Raw genomic sequence first — 26542 nt, forward strand, 5'->3', positions numbered from 1 at the left:
TTCTTCGAGGAAATTTCTTGAACAAAGGAATAAGACAGATACCTGAGATGAACTGAACCTTTCGCCATTCTCCGAACTAGTTTTCCATTATATTTCCTAAATTTTGAGAAAGTAGAGCATTTCGGAGACTAATCAATAATTCTATGAACGCAAAAGAAATAAATTTGTGTTTGACAGGTGCGGTTCGCAGGTCGTTCGCGTAGTCTATGGTTGGCGTAGATCCAAAGCGGTCGTAGAGATGAGCAGCGGGGTATCTTCCTAATCCCCGTATTCCTCTTTGTCCGCTTGTCTTCGTTTACATCTAAATCGTGAGATAAACAAACCAGTAACATAAGAGATAACGGTGCTAATTTCGATCGCCTGTGGATACTTGAAACTTGTGATATTGCCGTTGGTTGAATTTGCCCCTTTGGTCTTCTTTGTTTTTGTTGTCAGTGTTCGTAGGATATGGGCAGAACCAGTGTATGTACAGGGGTGAGTCTCTGAGTAATTCGAAATTTTTGTCTATGGTTTATTCAGGAAATCTTCTACAGAAAATTTTCAAAATGAATACGAGATATTTTTTTTCGAAGCGACTAGGTTCACTGTAAAATTCACCCTTAAAAGTACGGTTGATTTTCGCTGGAATGAAGTCGTTTGTTGTTCTTCTGAGGGAGATAAAAAGGAGCACTGCTGTTTCAAAGACGTGTTCATATTTCACAATGCCCTTCCCACATTCTTTATACACAATTTCAAGTCTGCTAGAAATAATTGATGCAATAACTCGAGTTCATTCACAATAATTGTGGGTGTATGACCTTTTATCATAGGAAATACTGGAAATGTATAAAATTTTTGTACTCCAAATATTATACTGAAACAATAATAAATTAGTATTTCCTTGACATCTTAAACTAAAAGTGAAGTGCGATAATCGAATATTTTTATTCAGTTGATAACAGATTGATTTATCTGTTATTAAAAAATTTATTTAAAGGAAGTGTGATATTCTTTTTTGTTTTCTTGGATAAAAATAAACATCAGTTTACCAAGGTGAACATCAATCGATTGAGAACCATTTTATGAATGAATTCTGAGAAATGTTTATTAATAATAAACATTATGTGTAATTGATCAAATTCAATTTCATAATAAATGTTACTTGAAATTAATAAAAATGATTTGAACAATACTGGATATTTCTTTGAACCACTGGTTATATGAATGAGAATCTTTGTGTCATAATGTTCTGAATATATGTCTCATTTAATCTTATTGCTGGTCTCATAATATGAGGGCATTAGAAATTATCTGCATGACCATTACTGCAGTGTAAAGTTCAAATAGGAAGGTTCGTACTCAAGATCAATTGTCTCTAAGCTGGCTGCCATTATTTATTTATCCTGTCGCAGTTTGAAATCAGCGGAAGTGCTATTTATAATTTGAAATCATAGCAGTAAATAAAAAAAAGATCGACAACCTTCAAGCTCCGTTAACAGAGTATAACCAACGTAATTTGCTCTTAGGTGACTTTTAGGCATTAAATTTGCATCATCTACCTAATGTATAATAATTATATAATTATTATTTACGATGCTCAACGTTGAAATGGGTTTTAGTTGGAAATATGGTACAGTTTCTGCAAGGGATGTAGATAAGATCTTTTTTATTAGCAGGCAATTTCAAGATATTTGAAAAAGTTTCTTCTGCTTTTGTGTGGAGTTTGGTAGTTTATTGAGAAGTTCCTTTGCTGAAGATATGGGGAAAACTATTGGGAAATGGGTCCATGTAACACAATATTTGTTATTCAGCTGAATCTTTTATATGAGCTTCAAAGTAGACCTTCATCCAGTTAACAAAAAACTTCTTTGAAGCATTTTAATAAATCAACTTCAATACTTGTGGCGAATTTCATTTTATACCTTCTATCTACTGAAAACTGTTGTTTTAAAATGATGATTTGGTCTACCAGTGTCATATCAGGGGAATGATAGTATAAGTCGAGGTTTTGGCTAAGACATTCTCTTGACCAAATTTTCCACAAAACTACTATTTTTCGATGAATTTAACATTTTCAACTATAACTGTCTTCTTATTTCGTTGAAACTGGCATCGCTAGGAAACGAAAAAGAATCCTAATAAAGAACGAACACTCCAAACATTCAAAGAACTGCTGATTCGAAAGATCTTATACCAGGTATTGGTATCAGAGTACGTGTTCGAGAACTCATATAGGTAGATGTTTGCGCTCTGTTCATGTTTCTGAGGAAATTGCATTTCCTCGTTCTTGTCAAGGTTGGAATTCATATTTTCCATGAGTAGGTACAGCGAAAATGATTGCTCTCTGAATAAAACCGGACGTGCACATCAGTGGCGTGCGATTAAATTTGAAATACTCCGTCAATGGTGAGGTAGTATGATTCTTATCGCTTCTGAAAAATTAACCACTTTTATAACTTGAGAAGTTAGAATTTACGCACTAGCTTATTTACTTGAGATTTATGTCTCAATCCATAACAAATTTCTTCAAAACAATGAGATGCCAGGAACTTCAGATCACTTGTGCGCAACAGGCAACTGCTCAGCGTAAAGCTGAAATTTATAATGAGACCATATATGTACGTTCCAACCTCAATAAATATCCAAAATTTCATCAAAATCAGATAACAGTTATAGAAGTTACGGCTGTTACAATGATGTGGGGACACACATACAGACATACACTAAACATGAAAAGTTGTATTTAAATTGAAACATTGCTTCAAGTTTTAAGCTTGATCTTTACATTACTTTGGAAGTCACCTCAGAGTAATAAACATAGATAGAGGGAGCATATGTCATTTTCAGTGAGCAAATTTTGTCCCCAACATGAACAATCAAATTTGACATGAAGCGCGCGGAAATGAAAACATATCACTGATACGATATTTCACTCAATTCGCGAGTTTCTGTACAAAGAACGCACTTCTTATGTCCCATAGTGAATCAACGTTTCGTATCAACTCAAAATATGTTGAAATAAATACCTAAATATATTAGGAATTCAGAAAACAAACTTCAAGCGCGCCAAACGACGTGAAACAACCGATGACACTAGGAGAGCAAAAGTTGCCAAACCTTGGATATCAGCAGGTAGATACAGAAAATAATAAATATTCCGCTTATTATAAATTCGACAATTAGGAAAAATATCGGATTCCAAATATTCAAATTTGCAAATTTATTCGAGAATCACTCATATAAATATATTTCATTCAATATAATATACATTCATGACGATATACATAGTAAAAATGTGGATTTGAAGATATATCACAATCCGACAACGTAATCTAACCATGTTGGGGACATGTAAAAATTGCGTATACTCCCTCTATCTATGTTAATTACTCTATGGATGTCTGCATTTTTGTTCGGTACGTAATTCAAGGGGAAGCTCCCCTATACTGCACGCCCCTGGTGAGTATCGATTCTCCAACATCAAAGACGTAACCTGAGAGCCTCATTAGCATTCAATAGTCAAAAAAAGAGACGTTGTGAGGACTAAAAACGTTAAGAAATAGAGCACAATGGTAGCAGTAGGCATGGGAAAAATTATGTATGCGTTTATTCTAAGAGTAAAAAAAAAAGAATGCGATGTCGATATTTTCTAGGCGATTCTTGTGTAATTATGCGTAATTCGCGTTGTTATAATTTTTCTCTCGATAATAATAGTTGTACGTAATGTGTTATATCTTTGGAGAAATCGAGACTTGTGGTTTTACTTGGGATTTTCATATATGTGGGTTTATGTTGATTCATTAGAATGTGTTTGATGACAATTCTGGTGTTTTCCTTGGTGTTAGGTTATTTTGGATGGCGTGCCAAATGTTTTAATCTGTTGTTTGCGAGTGGTTTTGTTGTTGTGCACATGATCGCATCAATTATAATTTTGTGTTTCAAGTTTTTGCAGTCCTGCCGTAGGAATTTGGAATTTTTTTGGTTACGTTTGAGGTTTGAAATTTTGTTTTTCGGCAACCGCCCGGGAAGTGCTCACTTCCCGGACGCTTTTTCTCTGAGAAAGTAGCATTTCCCGGCCTAGTCCGGAAAGTACGTACTTCCCGGACTAGGCCGGAAAAGAATCATAGAATCCATAGCAACCGAGATAACGGCTGACAGTTCATATGAAATTAGTTGTCAAAAATTTGCATGTTTTTTGATCGCAATCGCAATAAAATATGGAAAGCAGCAGCGATAGTGTTATTTTACATGGTTGCCGAAAAAATATTGTACGCAACACGCCCGAAAATGTTTTTTTTGGACTCACAGACTTCCAGGACTCGCTTACGCTCGTCCTGGAATTTTGTCTATTCGTCCAAAAAAACCCTATTTTCCGGACTTGTTACGTAATAGTAATTTACGTAACAATTTCGGGCGTGTTGCGTACAATATTTTTTCGGCAACCATGTAAAATAACACTATCGCTGCTGCTTTCCATATTTTATTGCGATTGCGATCAAAAAACATGCAAATTTTTGACAACTAATTTCATATGAACTGTCAGCCGTTATCTCGGTTGCTATGGATTCTATGATTCTTTTCCGGCCTAGTCCGGGAAGTACGTACTTTCCGGACTAGGCCGGGAAATGCTACTTTCTCAGAGAAAAAGCGTCCGGGAAGTTAGCACTTCCCGGACGGTTGCCGAAAAATTACTATTTTCTCATAACTTAAAAAATACCTATTGAATTGCATTGTCACTCATTTGTCAGTTGTAAAATAATGACAGAAAGACTTAACTAATGTGTTGTGAAGATTTTTTGATAGAAGACCAAAAAAACTTTGATAAATAAAAAAATCTTCTAGAAATAATTGAAGTGGACTTTGGTGATGGTGTTCAGATGTGTGGGACACCAAAAGATTTAGTAAGAGCTGCTGAAAATTGAAGTTAGAGATTCATCAAGCCAAGTAGCTTGACATTTCAACCAACTACTTGACTTGAAAATCAAGCTCGTGAAAAATTACATACTGGAGCTTGACTTGACTTGATTTTAGATATTTTTTGCTTGACTTCATATCAAGCTACTTGATTTTACTTGAGCTTAATATGCACGCGTCGCACGGCATATATTTCTGCAATCTCGTGCGCGCTTAGACTAAATAAGGGGATTCCTCGAGCGCCTAGAGACTGAAGTATTCGCCAGTGTGACTTTATTAGTAGTTTTCTCATATTTCTATGAAATCTATTGGTAGATTTTGGTAGTTTCGGAAATATCTTTCCAAACTTGGCCAAAAAGGCCAAGGATTTTTTATTAACGCCAGCATCTTCAGCTCCTATTGAAAGATAATTTTCCAGAGTTGCTCTTACAGTTACAAAAACCCGCAATAGGTTAGGCGACAAATCTTTAAGATGCCTCATGTGTCTTGGATCCTGGATGGAAAATTATGAAATCAAACAAAGCCTGGAGGTTTCTTAATATTAGGAAACTTCATTTTTTTTATTATTTTTCATTTTGTTATGATGTATAGTGATTCAATTTATGTTTCTTTTTCAAAAAAGTTGATATTTTCGGTTCTTTCATACAATAAGTTTGATAAATAAAAATGTTTTTTGCAAGGTTCCTTATCATTTCATCATTTTTTATTGATGTGACACAACACAATAAAACTGCCAAAAGTCAAGTAGCTTGATATGATTCAAGTACTTGACTTGAGATTGAAAAACTTCTACTTGACTTGAAATCAAGTCAAGCTCAAGCCAAGTAGCTTGAAAATCAAGCCAAGCAGTGAATTTCTAATTGCAATTTATGCCGAATAAATCGAAAGAGAAATATGATTACTTAAGCTTACAAACTTTTCATGGTATTGCCAAAAAAAGGAGACGGCAGGTCGTCTTCTTTTTTTTCTATATTTTGAGATCAGTGGAATTCATTTAACGATTTTTTTTAAATTTTTTTTTCTGTTAATTATTCGAAATAATTGAGTAATTAAGCCAATACCAAACCCGTTGTTGATTAGGGTTGGTATGGAATAATGATTAATAGAAAATTCCGTGAAAAATGAGCATTGTTTTCTTGGCTTGATAAAGTTAATCGTTTAATTGCTATCGTAAACCATAACGATCATTCGAGTGGACTGCATTTACGTTACTTACAACGTAGCAATTTTTGTGTGGATGCTGGATTCAGTTTGCATTGTGTCAGATAAAATTATTATACGTGAGTAAAGATCGTACTTTCATCTTTTCCTATCTTCCGAGACACATATTTGTCTCTGATTAGGCTGAAAAACATTGATAGTAGCTTGAAAGTTCAATCAAGAATAGGTTGCTGTACATTATTGATCCTCCTAGATCGAAAACATGAAATTAAGAAGAATAATTTGACGAAACATTGAAGTACAATGATGAAATTTTAAATATGTATTGCATACGGTATTTCTTTCAATTATTTCATTTTTTGCATTGTGAAGTATTTGCAGTATTCGTTTGAAGTGTTCATATCATTATAGAAATTTTTTATAGAATATTTTTCAATAGGAATGATACCATTTGAAATGGTTTTAATAGCAATATTGCGTATTATTTCTTGTCATTTCTTATGCCATTTGTGTTCAATAGGCTATGCCATTCATTCAAGGAAAGATACATGCTTCAACAATGTTTAGAAATTGTTAGATAGTTTTATAATGACATAAGAAATGTCAACTACAGAGTTGCCATTTCAAATTGTATCATTTCTATTGGAAAAAAAATTATAACACAGATCTGCAAAAATGCTAATTGGTAATGTGTACCGTTACTATTCAATAAAATTTGGCAACTAAGCGATTTGTGGATGTTTGAAGGTTTATTTATTTGTTGTTTATCATTCCCTTACTATGTTTATGTTCAACTAAACACGATTTTCTCTAAAATTGAACATGAAACCCTATATTATGTTTCACTTTACCAATAGTTATTATCAGTATAAGGCAGTATAAAATTACCCATTAGGACGAGTACATTTTGAGTACCTGCATGGAAAAAACCTCAATATCGGCACTTGAACATAAAGGAAGGTTGAGGCTGAAAGTGGTTGTGTTTTTTCTAGAACTAGAAGTTCTTGAATGGGGTCCAGGTACTCCATTACAAAACTTACGTCGGACAGTGTAATTGCAGAGATGATCTGCCAGAAATAAGTGCCCACTTCAATATCAAGTGGTTTGACGTCTTGTGGTAAAAACACATAATACAGAAAGTCGTAAAAATCTAAGAAATACTTGACCTAAGTACCATATTTTCAGTTTACGATCGAAAGTTGGGATCATCGGTATGTTTTGACATCGATATAGGTTTAAATCATGGATATACTAACCACGTATTTCAAGAGGTCTTAGATATTCATATCTCACTGGACAGAGAACTTGAAATTTCCTTAAAAACTTTAACGAGCTAATTTAAATTATTGATTTCAAATCTAGAATATCATTCAAATTCAGTTTATCATGAAAAAATCAACAAATATTTGGAAAGGTGTTTTTTTATAGACAGTTAATAATATTTTACCCGAATCCTCTATTGTCAACTTAAAAAAAAATTAATTCAATAAATCTACATTGATCAAAGCTAGACGTTTTATGCCCAAAATCTTTGTAATGATTACCTACGTCCTTAGTTCCAGGTAAAAGCTATTTCTCTACACAAAGTAGGCCAATTGTACGTAACAACATTTCTATTTTCTCGAAAAGAAATTCCAAAAAGTCATTCGAGAACAAATATCCCACGCATTTCCGGTCTATTCCAGATTCCCTTCAACATGGACCATTGTCTACGTTGATTCCTACGTCTAGTCGTCCTATTCGATGCATAACTTGAAAAGATCCTCACCACTGTCTGATTACGTCATCAATTACGTAGTTGTCAGATACGCTAATTCGAATAATCAAGTACGCTATGAATTGTGCGATAGAACGTGTGTGGGAGCCCTTATATGCTTATATCTCGTCGGTTGTTTATCACAAGTGGTAAAATACGGAAACAGGAGAGATCTGAGAATGCCGATTGATAAAAACACGTAGATAGTGAGGCTTTGAGGCCGGTTTGGGTATCAAAAGTGGTATTGGGAAATGTGTCTGGATGGATTTGCCGTAAATCTCCAGTTTTATGAGTGGTTTTATTTGGGTGATTAAATGTTTTTATTGGTTCACTTTGATCTTTGTTGTTTCGTGTGGGATATTCGGAAATGTTGCCAAAAGGTTGGGAATATTCTTATGTATGTTTAGTTGACCCACTAACTCGAAAGTGGCATATTGTCTTTCCTGAATTTAATTCTTCATATTAGGTTTAGTAAAAAGAAATCAATTATTTGTCTATTAGATGGCTTTAGTTATCTGTATCTCGCATTGTCTAAGTCCAATCGGGCTCCACTGAATGTTGTTAGAAAGATGATAATTGGTACTACAAAAGCTTTTCTGACGGTTTTGTGATGAGTTGGCTCAGTTTAGTTTGAAAGCGCGTCAAAGATGGACACTAGCAAAAAGAAAATACGCTATATTTCACGGTTTCTCTTCGATAAAGGAGAAAATGCAAGCCAGATGGCTGAAGATGTGAATAGTGTTTATGGTCCTGATACTGTAATAACCAATCACGCGCAATTTTGGTTTCGATACACCACGCACTGAAAGGCCAATTGTCGAAAATGTAGATAGAATTATGGACATTGTCGAGTCCGACCGTCATGTAAGCACTGTTTCCATTTCCCAAATGCTAAAGATTGCATAAAAACCGTTTGAAACAATTTGCATACAGCTGGTCTCAAGATGAAGCTCGATGTATGGTACCCAACGAGTTAACGCAAAAAAAACCTCATGGATCCAATTTCTATATGCGAATCGCTGCTGAATATCAACAAAATCGACCCGTTTTTTAAGCAGTTGGTGACTGGTGATGAAAAGTGGATCTCTTACGACAACGTCAAGCAAAAACGGTCGTGGTAGAAACGCGGTGAACCAGCGGAAACAGTGGCCAAGCTAGGATTGACGTCCAGGAAGGTTTTGCTGTTTTTGGTGGGATTGGCAGGGAATTATCTACTATGAGCTTCTCACCTACGGCACAACTGTTGACTCGGGACTGTACTGTCAACAATTGGACCGTCTGAAGGAAGGAATCGCCGAGAAGCGGTCAGCTTTGGCCAATAGGAGAGGAATATTGTTCCAGATTTGTTGGGAGGTTATTATGCATCCATATTTTACTGCAGACCTGGAACCAAGTGTTTACCATCTGTTCCTGTTCATGGCGACAATTTTTTTAGTGAAAAATTCTCATGAACAGAGGTTTGTGGAAATCTACTGTCGCAATTTTTTTGCCAATAGGGACGACGCATAATGATATAACCTCAAAAATGGCAACAGGTTATCGAACAAAACGGCACATATTTGACCTAAATCAGATCATTCCAGCTATGGTAATTAAAGCCTTGTTTTTTATGCAAAACTAAAGGAATATCAAATATCATCAAATATCTAACAGAATCAACGTTTTATTAGATTCTCCTCGCATTTCAGTCAAATCGATGTTACCAAACAAAAATAGGGAAAACCGCAAGAACCTCTTATCTCAAACTCGTTTCTACATCGCCAGCTTTACAACATTACTCCTTTTATACGATCCGAACAATAATTCTAGTTCGCACGATAATCCAACGCCCAGAATATCGATAGAACGGGTGTCTGAACAAAAGCACAGTAGGCCGAGCAGTATATCCAACCGTTCGTATTTTATTACATAACCTACGAAAAAAAAGCGTTCGACCCAGTTCGATACGTACAAAAGGAATCGAGCGCAACGAATGGAACGTAGAAGCGTTAGAAACGAAAAATTGGGTTTTTTTCTCTCACGGTCTTCGCGAGAAAGGAAAGGCGCATGCGCGGATGTGGGAAAATTGGTCCAGTCATCTCGTTGACCAACTGATCTTGATGGATTGTGAAAGTAGCCGTCGAAAATACGGTTATGGACCGGTAGGATGGAATTGAGTTCTTGGGATATGTTGAGCTTTGGTAGTTTTGAAGGTGATACTAGTATTTGGTTGTTGGTTTTTGACGATACGTCTTGGGAATTGTTGTAGAAGGTGATCTGAGAAAATTTGATTTGGAAACGAGTCTTTATCCGGGTTTGATCAGCCTTTTTCGAGTGGGCTGATCAGTCGATTTTCAAGGCTAAAAATCGAATTGAAAACATCGTATTGGATTAAATCTCAGAGTAATAAACATAGATAGAGGAAGCATATGTCATTTTCAGTAAGCACATTTTGTCCCCAACATGAACTTTCAAATTTGACATGAAGCGCGGGGAAATGAAAACGTATCAGTGATACGATATTTCACTCAATTCGTGAGTTTCTCCACGAAGAACGCTCTTCTTATGTCCCATAGTGAATCAACCTTTTTATTAACTGAAAATATGTTGAAATAAATACCTAAATATATCAGAAATTCAGAAAACAAACTACAAGCGTGCCAAACGACGTGAAACAACCGATGACACTAGGAGAGCAAAAGTTGCCAAACCTTGGATTTCAGCAGGTTGATACAGAAAATTATAAATATTCTGCTTATTTTAAATTCGACAATTAGGAAAAATATCGGATTCCAAATATTCAGATTTGCATATTTAATCGGGAATCACTCAAATAAAGATATTCCATTACTCTATGGATTAAAGTAATTTGAATTAAAAATTTGTTATGGTTCAATTGAGGTAATGAAGATCTTCTCTTGATAGGAAAAAAGCTTTGTTATGTCCGTGGTTTCTTCATTAATAGGTGTATAGTTTCAATTAAAATTGTGATGAATATACGTTTTCATTCTTCATGCATAATATTTACACTTGATTGAATTTTAATTAATTCAAATTGAATTGTTTGTTTTATAATTGCCAGTCAAAACAAATACGCAATAACTACATTACAGCTACAGAGGTAGAGGGTGTGTCTACCGCGCAAGATTTTAAAAAGTGACGTTTTTTCAGAAAATTCTGTTTCTATTACCCAAAAAGGAAAAATGAAAATGGTTTCACAAATTTGAATCGTTCCGTTTCCATTGCACAACATGGCAACATCAACTGCAGATTACACGTGTTGAAAAGGAAATTAAATCTATAATTTTGGTTAGGTAGTCCAAGTAGCTATAATTTGATCATGTTACAGTTTTGGAGACAAGGATTGAGATATTGATTTGAAAAGTTCTGCCAATAATGTGAATTTGTTGATTAATCATTTTTGTTTAATTCAACGATTTCGAAATTTTTTTGTCAAGAATAGCAAAGTTTAATTCCAAACAACCATTTACATTTCACAATAGCAACAGCTGGCCATAGTTTCGTGCTTTTTCTAGTCCCATCCTCAGGTAATAAACTGACCACACTCCTAATTTATCATTTTGACTAACTTATTGCTTGAATAACAATAACGATAGTATAAAAGCAAGAAGTGCAGCATATGTTGAAACTGTCCATTCTTTTGAGGTCGTTGAAAGTTTTCAAGGTCAGCGAGATTGCCCCAAAATGAGGTAAAAACAATCTCCAACTTCCTCAATGTTTTTCACTCTTCATACACTGAGAGAAAGAGAGACGAAAAATGGATAAAAATGCAGAGCTGCTGAATTCAGAAAAACGTTTAAAACATTTTTGTGGTTACTACTTTTGTGTTTGCCAAAACGAAAATAATTGACAACTTAGTGGACTAAGTATTCAATGATGAAATATCAAATCAAATATATCAATATCCATTTTTCAATATCTCGTTCCAGATTTTACTAAAGAGAAATAAAAGTGGTATGGAACTGGCCCAAGACTTTATCGAGTAACGTGTTAGATTTGCTGGCTTACTAGTTGGTGAATTTTTTCAATTGTATGCGAAATTCTGCCAAATTAGCGACTGAATCAAAAGTTCTATCGCTTAGTACGATATAACTTTATCATTGATAATGTATTGCTTAATTTCTGTTACGTGCGTTCTTTTTGTTCGGTCGTGAGCTCACTCTTTCGTACGCTCACGCTCGAACGATCTTCAACATCGTGAACAACAGGTGTTTGTGTAAAAAAAAAGTTTTGTGATGTATCCAAGACTTTGGGGAAAACTGCAATATCACAACTTGCATCAATCTCATCCCAGAATACGCGAATTTCCAAGATTTCGATAACGCGTTATCTAAAGGGTGCTTTTTTAGGGCTATAGAACTTTAAATTGCAATAAAACAACGATGGATTATTCGATTGACATGAATTTTATTTATCCGCAAGATAATCTTGTGGCATTACATTTTAAATATGATTTCTGGCATATGCCCGCCACGGCTGGCTCGGATATAGTCCAATCTGGACGTCCAATTTTCGATGACTTTTTCCAACATTTGTGGCCGTATATCGGCAATAACACGGCGAATGTTGTCTTCCAAATGGTCAAGGGTTTGTGGCTTATCCGCATAGACCAATGACTTTACATAGCCCCACAGAAAATAGTCTAGCTGTGTTAAATCACAAGATCTTGGAGGCCAATTCACAGGTCCAAAACGTGAAATTAGGCGGTCACCAAACGTGTCTTTCAATAAATCGATTGTGGCACGAGCTGTGTGACATGTTGCGCCGTCTTGTTGGAACCACAGCTCCTGGACATCATGGTTGTTCAATTCAGGAATGAGAAAGTTAGTAATCATGGCCCTATACCGATCACCATTGACTGTAACGTTGGCCATCATCGTTTTTGAAGAAGTACGGACCAATGATTCCACCAGCCCATAAAGCGCACCAAACAGTCAGTTTTTCTGGATATAACGGTGTTTCGATATACACTTGAGGATTAGCTTCACTCCAAATGCGGCAGTTTTGTTTGTTGACGTAGCCATTCAACCAGAAGTTCGCTTCATCGCTAAACAAAATAAAATGGACGTAGTGCGCGATACGTATTCCGCACAGAACCATTATTTTCGGAATAAAATGGCACTATTTGCAAGCGTTGTTCAGGCGTGAGTCTATTCATGATGAATTGCCAAACCAAACTGACATGAATCACTTGACAGCTGTTAAATCGGTCGCCATCTTGAACAGTAATGCCAACTTAAAGTTATATACCTCGAAAAAAAAAAACCATTATATCCAATCAGCGCTGTCTCTGTCGATTATTTACACCGACGCTTCCGTAAATATTTTGCCACTGTTTCTTGTGTTTGTTTTAGCATCGATACAACCATCGATAACTGACCCACTGCTCTAAATTCTATCGGCGAAAACGGTGACTCATGCCTTAGCGCATCAGGTTTGTCAAACAAGTGGAAAACGGGCTTCTGCAACTTGTTGCGTCCCCAGCCGTCTATGTTAACGTCGAAACTGACTAAATGTTATTCGCAGATGTGTCGATGAGTGTACCGTTGTTGAAGTCGTCCGGTCGACCGACCCAAGTTTTATTTTTCGAAGGGAATAGGACGTTGCCCCCTCTAGCGGATACGGCTCGTATTATAATCGTCCTCTCCGATAGCAGAGAGAAGTGACTCACTTCCCTAAGATGGCCACCTATGTTATTTTTTTTCCTGGGATTGTTTGCACATGTCGAGACAAGAAACTATTAGGTCACCCCATTGGGAATAACTGTGACAAGTTTGAATCGTAATTGGCCTTTTTTTGAGAGCTCTTTTCGAAGAACTAGTTTTTTTTTGGGATTTTATTCATCTTAGTTTTATGCAGCGTGTAGGCTTTGAGATTTTTTTTAATAAGGATTAACTCAGCAAGTCGAAATCAGCTAGGGATTCACGGTCTGGCTCAATATTCAAGCTACTTGGCTTGAGCTTGACTTGAAATCAAGTCAAGTTCAAGTCAAGAAGTAGTTTTTCAATGTCATGTATTTATTCATTAAGTACTTGACTTAATATTGAAAAACTTCTACTTGACTTGAACTTGAGTTGATTTCAAGTCAAGCCCAAGCTACTTAGCTTGAGCTTGAGCCAAGTATCAAGCCAAGCCTTGAATCCCTAAAAACAACAGAGAGGAACTGCAGTTGCATTGCTTGGATATTGTCATTTTTATATTGCTGGTGGGGATTCACGGCTTGACTTTATATTCAAGCTACCTGACTAGGCTTGACTTGAAATCAACTCCACTTCAAGTCGAGTAGTAGTTTTTCAATGTCAAGTCAAATACTTGATAAATAAATACTAGACTTGACATTGAAACCACTTTTACTTGAACTTGAGTTGATTTCAAGTAAGCCAAGTCAATTAGCTCGAATATCAAGTTTTGTCAGTTTTCAATAGGTTTGCACTTATTATTTCGTTCATTTTACTTTTAGTTGCACCTAGGGATTCACGGCTTGACTTGATATTCAAGATACTTGACTAGGCTTGACTCAAAATCAATTCCAGTTCAAGTCAAGTAGTAGTTTTTCAAAGTCAAGTCAAAAACTAGATAGATACAGTCGAACCTCTATAACTCGAACCTCTATAACTCGAACCCCTCTTCAACTCGTACTCTCTGAGCGTTCCCTTCACATTCTCGAAAATTCCCTGTATTTCGACCTCTATAACTCGAATTTCTATAACTCGAACACCTCTTCAACTCGAACTCAATGATGCGTCCGTTCAGAGTAAAGATCTCTTTAAGTCGAACATTCGAAAACAATCAAATCGGAGTTTTGGCTTCTTGCCACAAGGTGTCAGCGTAGCTGGCTGAGATGCTCGCGTTACCGACATTTTAGGGTATTCCCCCAACCAAGTGTGAAATACCGCGAATGAAACATCATAACAATAACACCAATCTGATTCTGGAATGAAATATGTTTGGAGTTGGTGAGATGTCGAAGCCGCGTAAACTGAAGTCTTTAACGATCGGAAAGAAGTTAGAAATTTTAAAAAAAGTGGAAAATCGTGTCAACAGAAAAATCATTTGCCAAGAATATGATATTCCGAAAAGTACATTATGCACTATAATAAAAAACAAAGATACAATAGCTAAGTTTGGTGCAGAAGTGAATAACCCTTGTGTAGTGAAGCGAAATAAGCCTAAGAAGAAAGTGAACACTGCATTGATCAAGTGGTTCGAAGCTTCAAGAAAAGCAAATTTGCCAATCTCAGGGCCCATTTTGCAACAGAAGGCATTAGATTTTTCCAGAAAATTGGGAGATGAAAATTTCAAGGCTAGCTCGGGATGGCTTGAAAAATTCAAAAAAAGGTAATGATTCTTATTGTTTCTGTTCGATACATGAGTACATGTTTATTTTTCCCGTTTTAGACATGGTGTATTGCAAAAAAAAGCGTGTGGGGAAAGTGCTGCTGTTAATCAAGAAGAGTGTGATAACTGGATTCGAGATGTTCTTCCTACAATTTTAGCTCCTTACGAAGCTGACGATATTTTCAACGCAGATGAGACTGGGTTGTTCTTCAAATGCTTACCAGATAAAACCTTAACTTTCAAAAATGAAAAATGTTACGGAGGCAAATTATCCAAGGAAAGGGTGACTCTTTTATTAGCAGCAAATATGAGTGGCAGTGAGAAATTGAAACCTGTAATAATAGGGAAAAGCGCAAAGCCACGATGTTTCGCAGGAGTGAAATGTTTACCCCTTACTTATTACAGTAACAAAAAGGCCTGGATGACGAGTGAGATATTTGAAAAGTGGTTGTTGAATCTAGACAAACATTTCCAACTTCAAAATCGTAGAGTTCTATTACTGATTGACAACTGCCCTGCTCATCCAAATATCGATCATCGATTGAAGGCAATAAAGTTGATTTTTTTTCCACCCAATACGACATCAAAATTACAGCCTCTTGATCAGGGAATTATAAAAAGTTTCAAATTTCATTATAAACGCAGGATCTTACAAACAGTACTAGATGGATTTGAGTCCAATGGCACTATCCCCAAAATTGATCTCTTGGATTGCATTCATACGTCGGCGGCAGTGTGGAGAGTAGATTTAACCCAGGAGACTATTCAAAACTGCTTCAGAAAGGCTGGTTTTGGGACACATAACTTCTATGACTATGAAGACGAACTGCCGCTATCAGAATTGAAAAAAATTATGACCAGTGAACAAAAGGTAGCTTTAGATCTCCAAGAGTCTGTTTTTAAATGTTTGGAGGTATTGAATGCTGATGATAAGGTTTCTTTGGAGGAATATATAAATGTGGACGTGGATCTTATAACAAGTGAAAATCCTTCAGAGGATGAGATCTTGGAATATGTGAACAATAAACAAGAAGACTTGGAAAATTTTTCAGAGACCATACCTGAAGATGACGATGAAGATGACAGTGTAGGAGCTGCAAGACAAAAGCCTTCTGACGCTGAAGTTGCTAAAGCAATTGAAACCATTCGGCTTGCGTTTTCAATGAATGAGGCTGCAACTGATGACGATTTAACTCTCATATTCGAAATAAGCAAGAAATTTGAAGCCTATCGTCTAAACAATAAAACATTTAGGCAAACTTTAATAACTGATTTTTTTTAATTCGTTATTGTTTTAAGATCATATTCTAGTTTGGATGATTCAAGTTATCAGAAATGAATTTTAGTTTGTTATATTATTATTATGAGGTAATAAATTTTTTTTGGAAAGTATGTGTTGGATATTTCTCTAAGTTGAACTCTCCATAACTCGAACTTTTTTCGCTTTCCCTTCAAGTTTGAGTTATAGAGGTTCGACTGTACTTGACTTGACATTGAAACTACTTTGACTTGAACTTGAGTTGATTTCAAGTCAAGCCAAGTCAATTAGCTTGAATATCAAGTCAAGCCGTAAATCCCTAGGTGCAACTGAAAGTAAAATAAACGTAATAATAGCGCAAACCTATTCGAAACTTACAAAACCCATATCCCTTTCTAGTGAAATACCAATAATCTAAAGGCTTGACTTGAAATCAACTCCAGTTCAAGTCAAATAGTAGTTTTTCAATGGCAAATCAATTGATGAATAAATACTTGATTTGAAATTGAAATGAAACTACTTTGACTTGAACTTGAGTTGATTCCAATTCAAGCCAAGTCAATTAGCTTGGATATCAAGTCAATATCAAGTTTCGTAAGTTTACAATAGGTTTGCACTTATTATTTCGTTTATTTTACTTTTAGTTGCATCTAGGGATTCACGGCTTGACTTGATTTCAAGCTACTTAACTAGGTTTGACTCCAGTTCAAGTCAAGTAGTACTTGACTTGACATTGAAACTACTTTGACTTGAACTTCAGTTGATTTCAAGCCAAGTTAAGTAGCTTGAATATCAAGTCAAGCCGGGAATCCCTAGATACAACGAAAAGTAAAACAATTGAAATAATAAGTGCAAACCTATTGTAAACTTACAAAACCCATATCTCTTTTCAGTGAAATGCCAATAATGATCTAGAGGTTGACACCATCAAATAATTTTCTAGGTTGGACACTATTTCTATCAAATTGATTGCCAGATAAAACATTAGATATTAGCCTACAAAAAAATAAACCCTAACCTAAAATTTGCAGCTAATTGATACACTAGACAAGATAAAATTCTTTCTTTCATTCGTTTCACGTCAAACATTTTCGGTATTTGCATTTTTTTTCACCTTAATTACCTGACGAAGATAATGGAGATTGTTCAATAAGCGCATAGTTTTTCGCTTAGATGAGCCTGAAAACGAGCGGAAACGGAAGTAAATAATATCTCACACGTGAAGGTCTTTGCCTCATGCAGAAGAATCGTATGTGGATGTTGACAAGGTCAAAATCTTATCTGCGTATTGATATCCCATCTCCAGAATGAGATAAATGAGATAGAATTCATATGGAAGATATTTTACACAATGCTCCAATCTACATCTTGAATTATTTGATGATTTTGAGAGGATTCTGTTCTCACAATAAGAGTTTGAAAAATTGAAGGGGGATCACCAGCTTATCTAACCATGCATGTCTCCGTGTCTATCAACAGCCCTTGACCTAACGTAAACTCTCTTAGTATAGTGAATCATTTCAATTAATCTCTTATCTTTGCATTCGTTATTGTAAATAATACGAAAATAACGATTATATTTCTAGAACAAACATACAAGCCCTTATCATTTATTGTGCCAAAATTGACAAATAAATTTCTATTCATAACCTAACCCAATCCCGAGAGATTCTATGATAATTCAGCATTGGTTGGGATACGCTGCAATAGAAGTTCAGGAGTCTCGTTTATCTTCTGCGCGATCCTAACGACCCAATAAAAGCTCAAGTGGCCGTTAACACGAAGAAAAATCATCTAACCTCAATTTCCCCCTCGAGATAAGTCCTCGTTCGATCTCTGGCTATGTGACAACCATAAAACTATTTCTAAGGTTCCTCTACCTCTTTCACATTAAAACGATCTACTTAATTCAAGTTCTATGCTACCGAACATCAAATTTGACGTTTGTTCATTTTCCAGATTGAACTGCTGCTACTCCTCCAATAGCCAACAAAAACAACTGGAAGACCTAAAGCAGACATCAGACACCAAACTGTTCTGATGATCAAACAGTCTGACGGATACTTTGCTCATTTCCATCCCCTTTGAAAGGATAAAACACGTCAGTTTTCAATTATGTAGCTTTAAGGAAGGCTCAAAACCAAAGAAGATTGATATTTTTCTCAAGTTGCTAAGTTTTAATCTGTGAAAGATGGGGAACGTAAGGAACAATTCTGGATCTCAAAAGAGGAATGGAGACGCAAGAGGATCTGTAGGTTTTTACAGGTGAGTTTCTTAACAACCATGTTATAACATGTCTTCTTATCTTTTCCGTATCATTACAGCTTTTTGCTCACATGTCTAGTCCTTTTATTGGCTGTTGGCGTTTCTTCAAGCGACAACGGCGACAACTTTATCAGGAAACTCAACAAAATAGGGGAAAACTTGGACAAGGCACTCAGCACTGCCATGGACTTGAAAGAACCAAACTATACCAGCATCAATATCAACGTCACCTATAAGAGCGTGTCCAAGTATAACCCTAGAGGCCTTGGTGAGCTCTACAACATCACCAAGATTTTCATTAAGACGATATTGAAGGATGCAATCCCTAAAAGTGAGTAAAACAACTGGAGAAGTTATTTGTACTATAACACAATCTTTTCACTATATCTCGAACTGTGGTTGAGCTTGCGAAACATCATCACATACTTATTGTGTTTCCTCATCTTCCAGATGTCTTCTCCGTGCGCGACAACCAAGTGGTGGTGAACGCAGAAGACAAAGTGTTCGACCTGATACTTCAGTACTCTCTCGTGATCTTGATATGCCTGATTGTGGTGCTCCTAGGTGCTGTAATGCCCGTATGCGGCCTCTTCTTCTGCTGTTGCAGGTGCTGTGGAAGGTGCGGAGCCAGGTCCAGACCCTACGACAAGAAACACGACCTCTGTCGGAGGATCTACCTGGCAACCTTGTTGATCGTTTGTGGGACTCTCTTGGTGTAAGTTGTGAGGCTAAGTTGGAGTGTTATTTTTTCTTATGCGTTCTCTTTTAGGTTTGGCGTTGTCTGCGCGTTTGTCACCAACGCTCGTTTGCAAGACGGTTTCGAGAGTCTTCCTCACGATATACGCACTTCTGTGCAGGATACGGACAAGTTCTTGAACAACACCAACAACGAGATTGATATTCTGTTGAAGAAGAACTTCAGGGAGTTCTCGGATAACATCAAAAACAGCCTGGACGGTAAGTTGGATTATTAAGTCTCTCACGTTGAAATGTGGGAGTGGCACACCTTGTATTTTAGTTAAGGTGGCTTTGGCAAGTCAGCTTCATGTATGTTTTTTTCGCAGAATGTTCGGACATTGTCTTCAAAGAACTGGAACAGATCTCGAACGCCACGTCTATGGATGACATCAAAGACATTGCTGATCAGTTCCCGTACATAAGGAAGGACTACGAACTGCTCAAGAATTCCACTGATGAACTCAGGATATACGCTTCACAGCTTAACGATGGTGAGTTCTTTACCTTACAGCTTTAAAGATGTAGCCATCATCGCGGTTATTTTGATTTCAGCCGTCAGAAGGATAAAAAGGGACCTTCTTGCCTTGCTCAAGGACTGCGTTGGGAAGTTAGAACAGTGCAATACTCTGAACAACGACATAGCGAAGTTGCAGACTAACGTGGACTTCGACAAGGTGAGTTCAGGAATTTTTTTACGTGAAATAAGGTATTGGACAACAGATGGTATTCATTGAATGGCTTTGCTGCTTCATTTGTACTCTCTTTCTTCCGTTTACTGAATGGATACAAGCCTTTGGTATTTCGTACAAATGTTCTCGAATATAGTTAGCTGTAAACGCAATTATAACAAATTGAATATCGTTATTTTTTCATGCAGTACGTTGACAGATATTTTCCGAGGGTAAGTCCAACTAATATTCCTCCCAGGTTCTTGTGCCTCGTTGTGAATCGTTTTAGAATACATTAGCACCTGGTGTTTCTCTTTCGTTGATTGGTATTTTCTTTTCTTCAGCTCCCAGACATCAACGCCCAGATCAGAGAGTTGGACGAGATCGTGGACAACACCAACTGGGAGGAGATAGCCAGAGGCAAGGAGAAGCTGGACAAGATCCAGAGGGACATCAGGAACGCAGTCAAAAACAACACCGACATAGCCTACGAGAAGATCCAAGAAGCAGGCAAGTGTTAATCAGCTTTGAAGATGAAACTCTTCACTCAGCGCTAATGGGTTACGAAGAACTAACGAAGATCTATCTCTCGTTTCATTTTTCAGGCAGGATGATAGAAAAGAACTCCGACAAGATCACCTCCACCGTCAACAAGCTGCGCAGGAAGCTGCATGAGATCGACAGAGGTGAGCACGGTCAAGAATCGGTGCTGGACACTGCGCAGACGTACATCGACCAGTACGATGCCTACCGTCAGTACGTGAGCGTGGCCATCTGCTTCATTCTGCTGGCCATCACGCTCTTCGTGTCCTTGGGGCTTATATGCGGCATCTGTGGCAAGAGGCCAGGTGGTTACGGGGACGATTGCTGCAACAAGGGTAGCGGCAGTCAGTTCTTGATGTGGTGAGTATCTCTCCGACGCTAAAGTGTGAAATTTACATATTTGGGCGGGATAAATGGTGCCCCGGAAAGAGAAAAAGTCAACCAGTATCATGTTGGGAGAATGCGGTGGCCTCAACACCTGAAATTGCCCATCTTGTGGTGCGCTCCGCCTTCCCAAACTTCTCAACTGGACTATACAAAATAAGTTTCGTTTTTTTTCTCAGCGGAGTCATGTTCATGTTCTTCTTCACGTCAATCATCGCAGCTGCCACTCTGGTGTACCTCCTGGTCGGCGTAGCGACGCAAGAGGCTGTCTGCAGGTCCTTCAGGAATCCCGAATCCAGCGAGGTGTTCAGACAGATCGATCAGTTCGATCTGAAGGAGTACGGTCTGAACGGCAAGCTGAGTCACATCATCGAAAGGTGCCACCGCAACCAGACTCTTTACAAGGCCTTCGACCTGAAGCAGACCTTCGATATCAATCAGATCAAGAACTACATCAGCGATTTCGACATCGAGGACGCTCTCAACGCCCTGAACAAGACCACGTCTAGCATAGATTTTCACGACGTGGTGCTGCTGAGACCCAAGCAGCTGAACACGCTCAGAGAGATCGCGGAGTCGGATTTCGCCAACGTGGACTTCAACAAGTTTCTGGATGAGGTGAGTTGAAGCTTAACAATGGTTCGAAAACTAGGAGTCGAATGAAAACCGAAACCATCCCGACCATTTTTGAATGCGCTGCTCTTTTGACTCTACGTTTGTTCCCCTTACAGCTCAGCGCCAACTTCACCAACGTGGACCTTAAGGTCATAACGGCCGAGTTGGAGGCGGCCAAAGACAGAGTCCACGATATCGCTCAGACAGATCCTGGAGCAGAAAATTTGGAAAGGGGATTGGAAAGCGTCATGGTCCAGCTCAGTTTCTACGAAAGGAATGTGGTGAAGCCGATGCAAGCCACTGCAGACAGAGTTAGGGTGAGTTTGCACTTGTTTAGGCGACGCTGAGGCTTATTTTTAATATTTTTGATACCTTCGATCAGGTGACTGCTAGTAGTTTGGATACGAAACTTCGCCTGGGTCACAGCAGCTTCAAGGAAGGCATGACTGATCTCATTATCAAGGTGCAACAGGCTCAGAATTCTCTGAAACACGAGGGTCCCAAGATGATCAGACAGGTAGGTCTACCTCAGAATATAGGTTAGTAACTAGTTGGGGGTAGATTCAGTTGGTACCATTGATTCTTTTTGATAAATAACATCAACATAAAGAAATAACTCGTCCAAGACCAGCTGTCAGCTTCAAAAAAAAAAAACTTTAGACAGAAATAAAGAAAGTTTCCTTACAAGTTCACTTCTTCAACCTAACCTAACCTAACCTCCAACCTCCGCACCACTCAGCCCATCACAAAATGAGATCACTGCTGATCATGTTTTTGCTTTAAATTTCAGGCTGCTGCTGATTTCGCTCAAAATATCCTCAAGCAATGCGTGAAATACAAAGAACGCGTGATAAACAAGACGGAAAACGAAGTAGGCAGGTGTGGACCTCTCAGCAACGTTTACAACGCCACCTTGACCACGGTTTGCGACAAGATCGCTCTTCAGATGGTGAGTATTAATCTTCGATCCAATTTTTTCGTTTATTGATTCAACTTTTCTTTCAGAACGGTTTCTGGTTCACCCTGCTGTGTTCCATGCTGGTCTTCCTGCCTACCATAGTGATATCGGTGAAACTGGCCATCCTGTACCAGAAACAAGTACCTTTCAGCGATTATTACGTAGAAACGTAAGTGTCACTTGAACGTATTCGATCCTATATCGACGAGACCAGTATAAAAGTATTCAATGAGAATGTTTAAAAAGCATGTTTGAACCTTGTTGTGTGGTCGGTTATAGTACCATTTTTTTCTATTATTTTGCAGCGAGTATTTGTATGCCGCAAATGATAACATTCCCTTGAATAGGTAAGTGTCTTGCGTTTAGGTCTGCATGTTACAACGCCTTAAAAACATTTTTTCCTCATTTCCCATCTTTGTTGTGACTCACCAATAGTCGAGAATGTATAATAAAGTCAGTGGATTTATTTCTTTTAGTGGGTAGTCCTAAAGGTTCAGTTCGAGGGCCTGGTTTTTTAGTGAAAAGCTTTATAATTGAGTTGTCGGAGGAATGGAAGCTGAAACTTTCAATTTTTGTTGTTTTATTTATTGGTGTGTTGAGAACAAGATTATAGTTAGTTTATTTGTTTGTTGATAATATTTGTCATATTTTTGCATGATTGAAAACCGACTGACTATGATTAAAAAGCTCTTTTCAATTTTGTATCGAAGATAAGATTGATTATTCACCATATTGAAGACAAGAAACCTTGACCTTAGGTATTATATTGAACGTCTAGAAACCTAGACGTTGGATATAATTTTTTTTCGAAAAATTGATTTGATTCCTTCTTGAGGAGGAAAAGTGTGAAGAAATAACAGCGTTTCTAATGCTAATCCATTTTTATCTCATAATTGTGAATAAATCATTGATTGTTAGAGTATTTCAATGTTATTGGAATGTAAAATACTAAGCAAGCACCGAACGAACTTTTTTAGGCTTGATTTTGCTGATTTGCTATGCAGTGCATCGAACCAAGGTTTTTTAATCTTTGATTTAAACAATTTCAATTTTTTTTAGCGGTCGCGGCGGTAAGGACAAGAGGAGAAAGAAAACGAAGAGAAGAGAAGACAGAACCCAACTGACACAGAGAACACCGAACGCTGAACTAGTGCCAAGAGATGTCGCTGCTGCTCCGGCAGGTGACACCAGGTAATGCCAACATAAAAAAACGTTTCTCCCTGTCCAACATTCTCATACCTATCCCTCCCCATGTTGAACGTTTCTAAAACTCAGCAAAACATGCCATATCTCAAATTTGATCGATGTTGATATAGGAATTGGGAGGAGTTCCCTGCCGGTGGACCTCCCCAATATCAAAGGGCCCCCACAGAGTACGAAAGACCGCCCCCTTATTATTACCCCGGTACCACCACGTGAGTATCCTTCAGTCGAACTTTTTGGTTAGTTTTTAGGTTTTTTTTTTGTTTTACGCAGTTTACCGTTTTTGAGTAGCCATCTAACATGCAGTAGTTCGATAACCTAGCTGCGCGTAACCCCCAAATGCGTTGGATCACATCTAATCACCTCGAGAATCACGTGGAACACAGAAAATTATTACCAAGTTTCATCAGTGTTGAGTCTCAAGGTTCAGTTTTTAAGAAATTGGTAGCTCGGGGAAATATATAACTATAAGGTTGGTAACCGCAAAGTTTGGTCATAGAACCAGGCATTTTTTGTGCTGTTGCCAGCTCTGACGTCCCTTTTATTGGGTATGGTCCGTATATCACCTTGGTTACTATGGTTAGTAAGTTGGTGGTCCGTATATGTCAAATTCCTCAAAAACCGGTGACTATTTCCTCAAACTTCAGTGAGTTATCTGTCACCAGAGCAACCGTACTTTTATTCTGGTAAGGATCGGTAACCACGCCCACTCCGGTTGTCAGTTGTCATTTTAATTTTCAGATTATTGTTTAAGAATATTTTCCATGACATCTGACACTCAAAAACTTTATTATTTCAATTATGAAACAAATACCCTTCAGAGCCATTAAGAACTATTAGTTATTTACAAATTAAAAGAGATCAACCATTTATAACCTCCAAAATTCTGTCAATGAAAAATTTAGTTGACCATTGATAAGTGTCAAGCGGTCCGTAAATACGGAGCAGGTTACCTGAAACCTTGAAAACCACTAGTACACGCTCTAAAATTCTCGGCGATATACGAACCATACCCTTAGTTTTTAGAATCTTGATTGTTCTTGTACCAATTCAATTACTTGTTCAGAAAGTTTTCACAAAATGTTTGGTTACTCAAAGCTACCTGTAAAATAACTGAAACAGACGACTGTATAATGATGGAACTATAGTTGAGCCAGAAATCAATATATATTCAATCTAGTAGGCGGTAAAACCCTAGAAATCATAGGTTAGTCAACATAACCTCACTTATATCAATATTTTAATGTGGTAACATAAACAAACCTGTCAGTGACTAACCCTAAAACGCATTTACGCATCCACGGGGTTCTTCAGCCCATCAAACACCTAACATTAGAGCCAACCGTAGACATTCAGAGCTTCTTAGGCTTTGGGACTTGCCATAGATGTAGTTCCTGTCAATCTAAATTTCCTGATTCTTTTTCTTAGGTGTTCACCGTCTGCTCCCAGCGTTTTGGAGTGATAACCGGCAACGTTGCGACAAGACTGCTCAAGACATATTGTTTTAGTTTAGTCGAGCTTCAACGTAACGAGCTAAATTTAAAATTTCAAAATACTGTTCACATCGTTTACAACCCCAAAAATAATAATCTAAGGTTTGCTAGTTCACGAGTTTTGAGGTTAGAATGGCATCATTGTGCTCACTGAGTCCCTTGTGTGTTTCTAGTCAGTCCCACGTGATGTTGTAAATGTTGATGTTCGAAGCTGGACAATGAAGGTGTACATTGCCTTCATTTTTCGGCTCTAAATAAGAGACTTGACAGAAGGAATCTACGTTTGACTCTTTATTTTTTAGGGAACAACCTTAAGAGACCGACTAGAACTGTGTGGATCTATAAACTTAGACTGAATAAGCTCCTTTACATGTATAGGTACATCACAGTATATCCTGCTGTTGAGTTTGTTGTTGACATATTCCAAAAAAACACTGTCTCCGAAAAAAGGGTCGATTCTCCGAGTGTTGCGCTCGAAATTGTAAGAACGCTCTTACGAATTTCGATGGAGCTCGTCGCGACAGACTCGTAGAACCATCCTTTTAACAACTTCATTTTTATGTGATAAGCACTGCCCACAACCTTCATGGTATCGATAGTTGCATTTGGGTAATCCAGGAAGGTGTGAGATATATCATTCGTTTGCCATTTTTCGTATTAAATATAAATATATTTTTAACTTGTGTATATTACCCGTCAATTTAGGTTGAGTAATTAGGATAATTTTTTTATGAAATGTTTAGAGAATTATATTTTAAAAATCGAGGGAACACAAAAGGCTCGAAGGGCTAGCCACTGAACTGATTGGTAGTTCTTTTTTTATAAATTGGTCTATTCAGGGATCCTTTCTTCTTCTTGCTCAGAAATTAGAACAAATATAATAGCCGAGCCATTTTTTGAATGATAAGAATGGTGGGATTGGTCAGACTGAAAAATATTAGTATTTGTTTGTCTAGTACTCTTTTTAACTTTTGAAATTATTTTAGTTTAGTTTTTTTTTTGTGCAATATGTTCTGTCACATTGGATGATTTGAAGCACAAATATGTGATTATATATTATATTTGAAATGTTTATTTTTCTGGTTACTGTGAAGAATGAATGGAAATTCCCACCTTGAACAAATAAACATTGTATAACGATTGTTTTACTTCATGTAGCATGTAATGATTCTCAGTAATATCCAATAAAACTTCTTTTATTTATGGGAATTTTTATACTGATCCTGGTGTCATCCTTCATTTGTCCATTAACAATTATTCCTACCTGAA

The 26542-nt window shown here is 37.2% G+C and overlaps 2 protein-coding genes across 7 annotated transcripts; both read left to right on the forward strand.

The window, feature by feature from the left end:
• Positions 1-190: 190 nt before the first annotated feature.
• Positions 191-26476, forward strand: LOC123682955 (prominin-like protein). Of its 6 annotated transcripts, none has more exons than XM_045621811.1 (18): positions 191-474; positions 18366-18671; positions 18731-19002; positions 19122-19386; positions 19441-19628; positions 19736-19900; positions 19962-20083; positions 20422-20587; positions 20683-20980; positions 21184-21622; positions 21736-21936; positions 22002-22136; positions 22410-22568; positions 22625-22746; positions 22883-22924; positions 23637-23768; positions 23894-23992; positions 25209-26476. In XM_045621811.1, exons 2-18 carry the CDS (start codon positions 18598-18600, stop codon positions 25240-25242), a joined length of 2913 nt encoding a protein of 970 aa, XP_045477767.1. In that variant the 5' UTR covers positions 191-474; positions 18366-18597; the 3' UTR covers positions 25243-26476. The 6 variants fall into 6 exon arrangements, with proteins under 6 accessions (XP_045477767.1, XP_045477770.1, XP_045477773.1 ...); XM_045621814.1 differs by having other exon boundaries at positions 25576-26476; XM_045621812.1 differs by lacking the exon at positions 191-474 and adding an exon at positions 6056-6173.
• On the forward strand, positions 14393-16540 carry LOC123682956 (tigger transposable element-derived protein 4-like). The gene is made up of 2 exons (XM_045621818.1): positions 14393-15148; positions 15209-16540. Exons 1-2 carry the CDS (start codon positions 14754-14756, stop codon positions 16428-16430), a joined length of 1617 nt encoding a protein of 538 aa, XP_045477774.1. The 5' UTR covers positions 14393-14753; the 3' UTR covers positions 16431-16540.
• Positions 26477-26542: the final 66 nt, after the last annotated feature.

This window comes from Harmonia axyridis, chromosome 6, assembly GCF_914767665.1.
Source record: "Harmonia axyridis chromosome 6, icHarAxyr1.1, whole genome shotgun sequence".
NCBI lineage: Eukaryota > Metazoa > Arthropoda > Insecta > Coleoptera > Coccinellidae > Harmonia > Harmonia axyridis.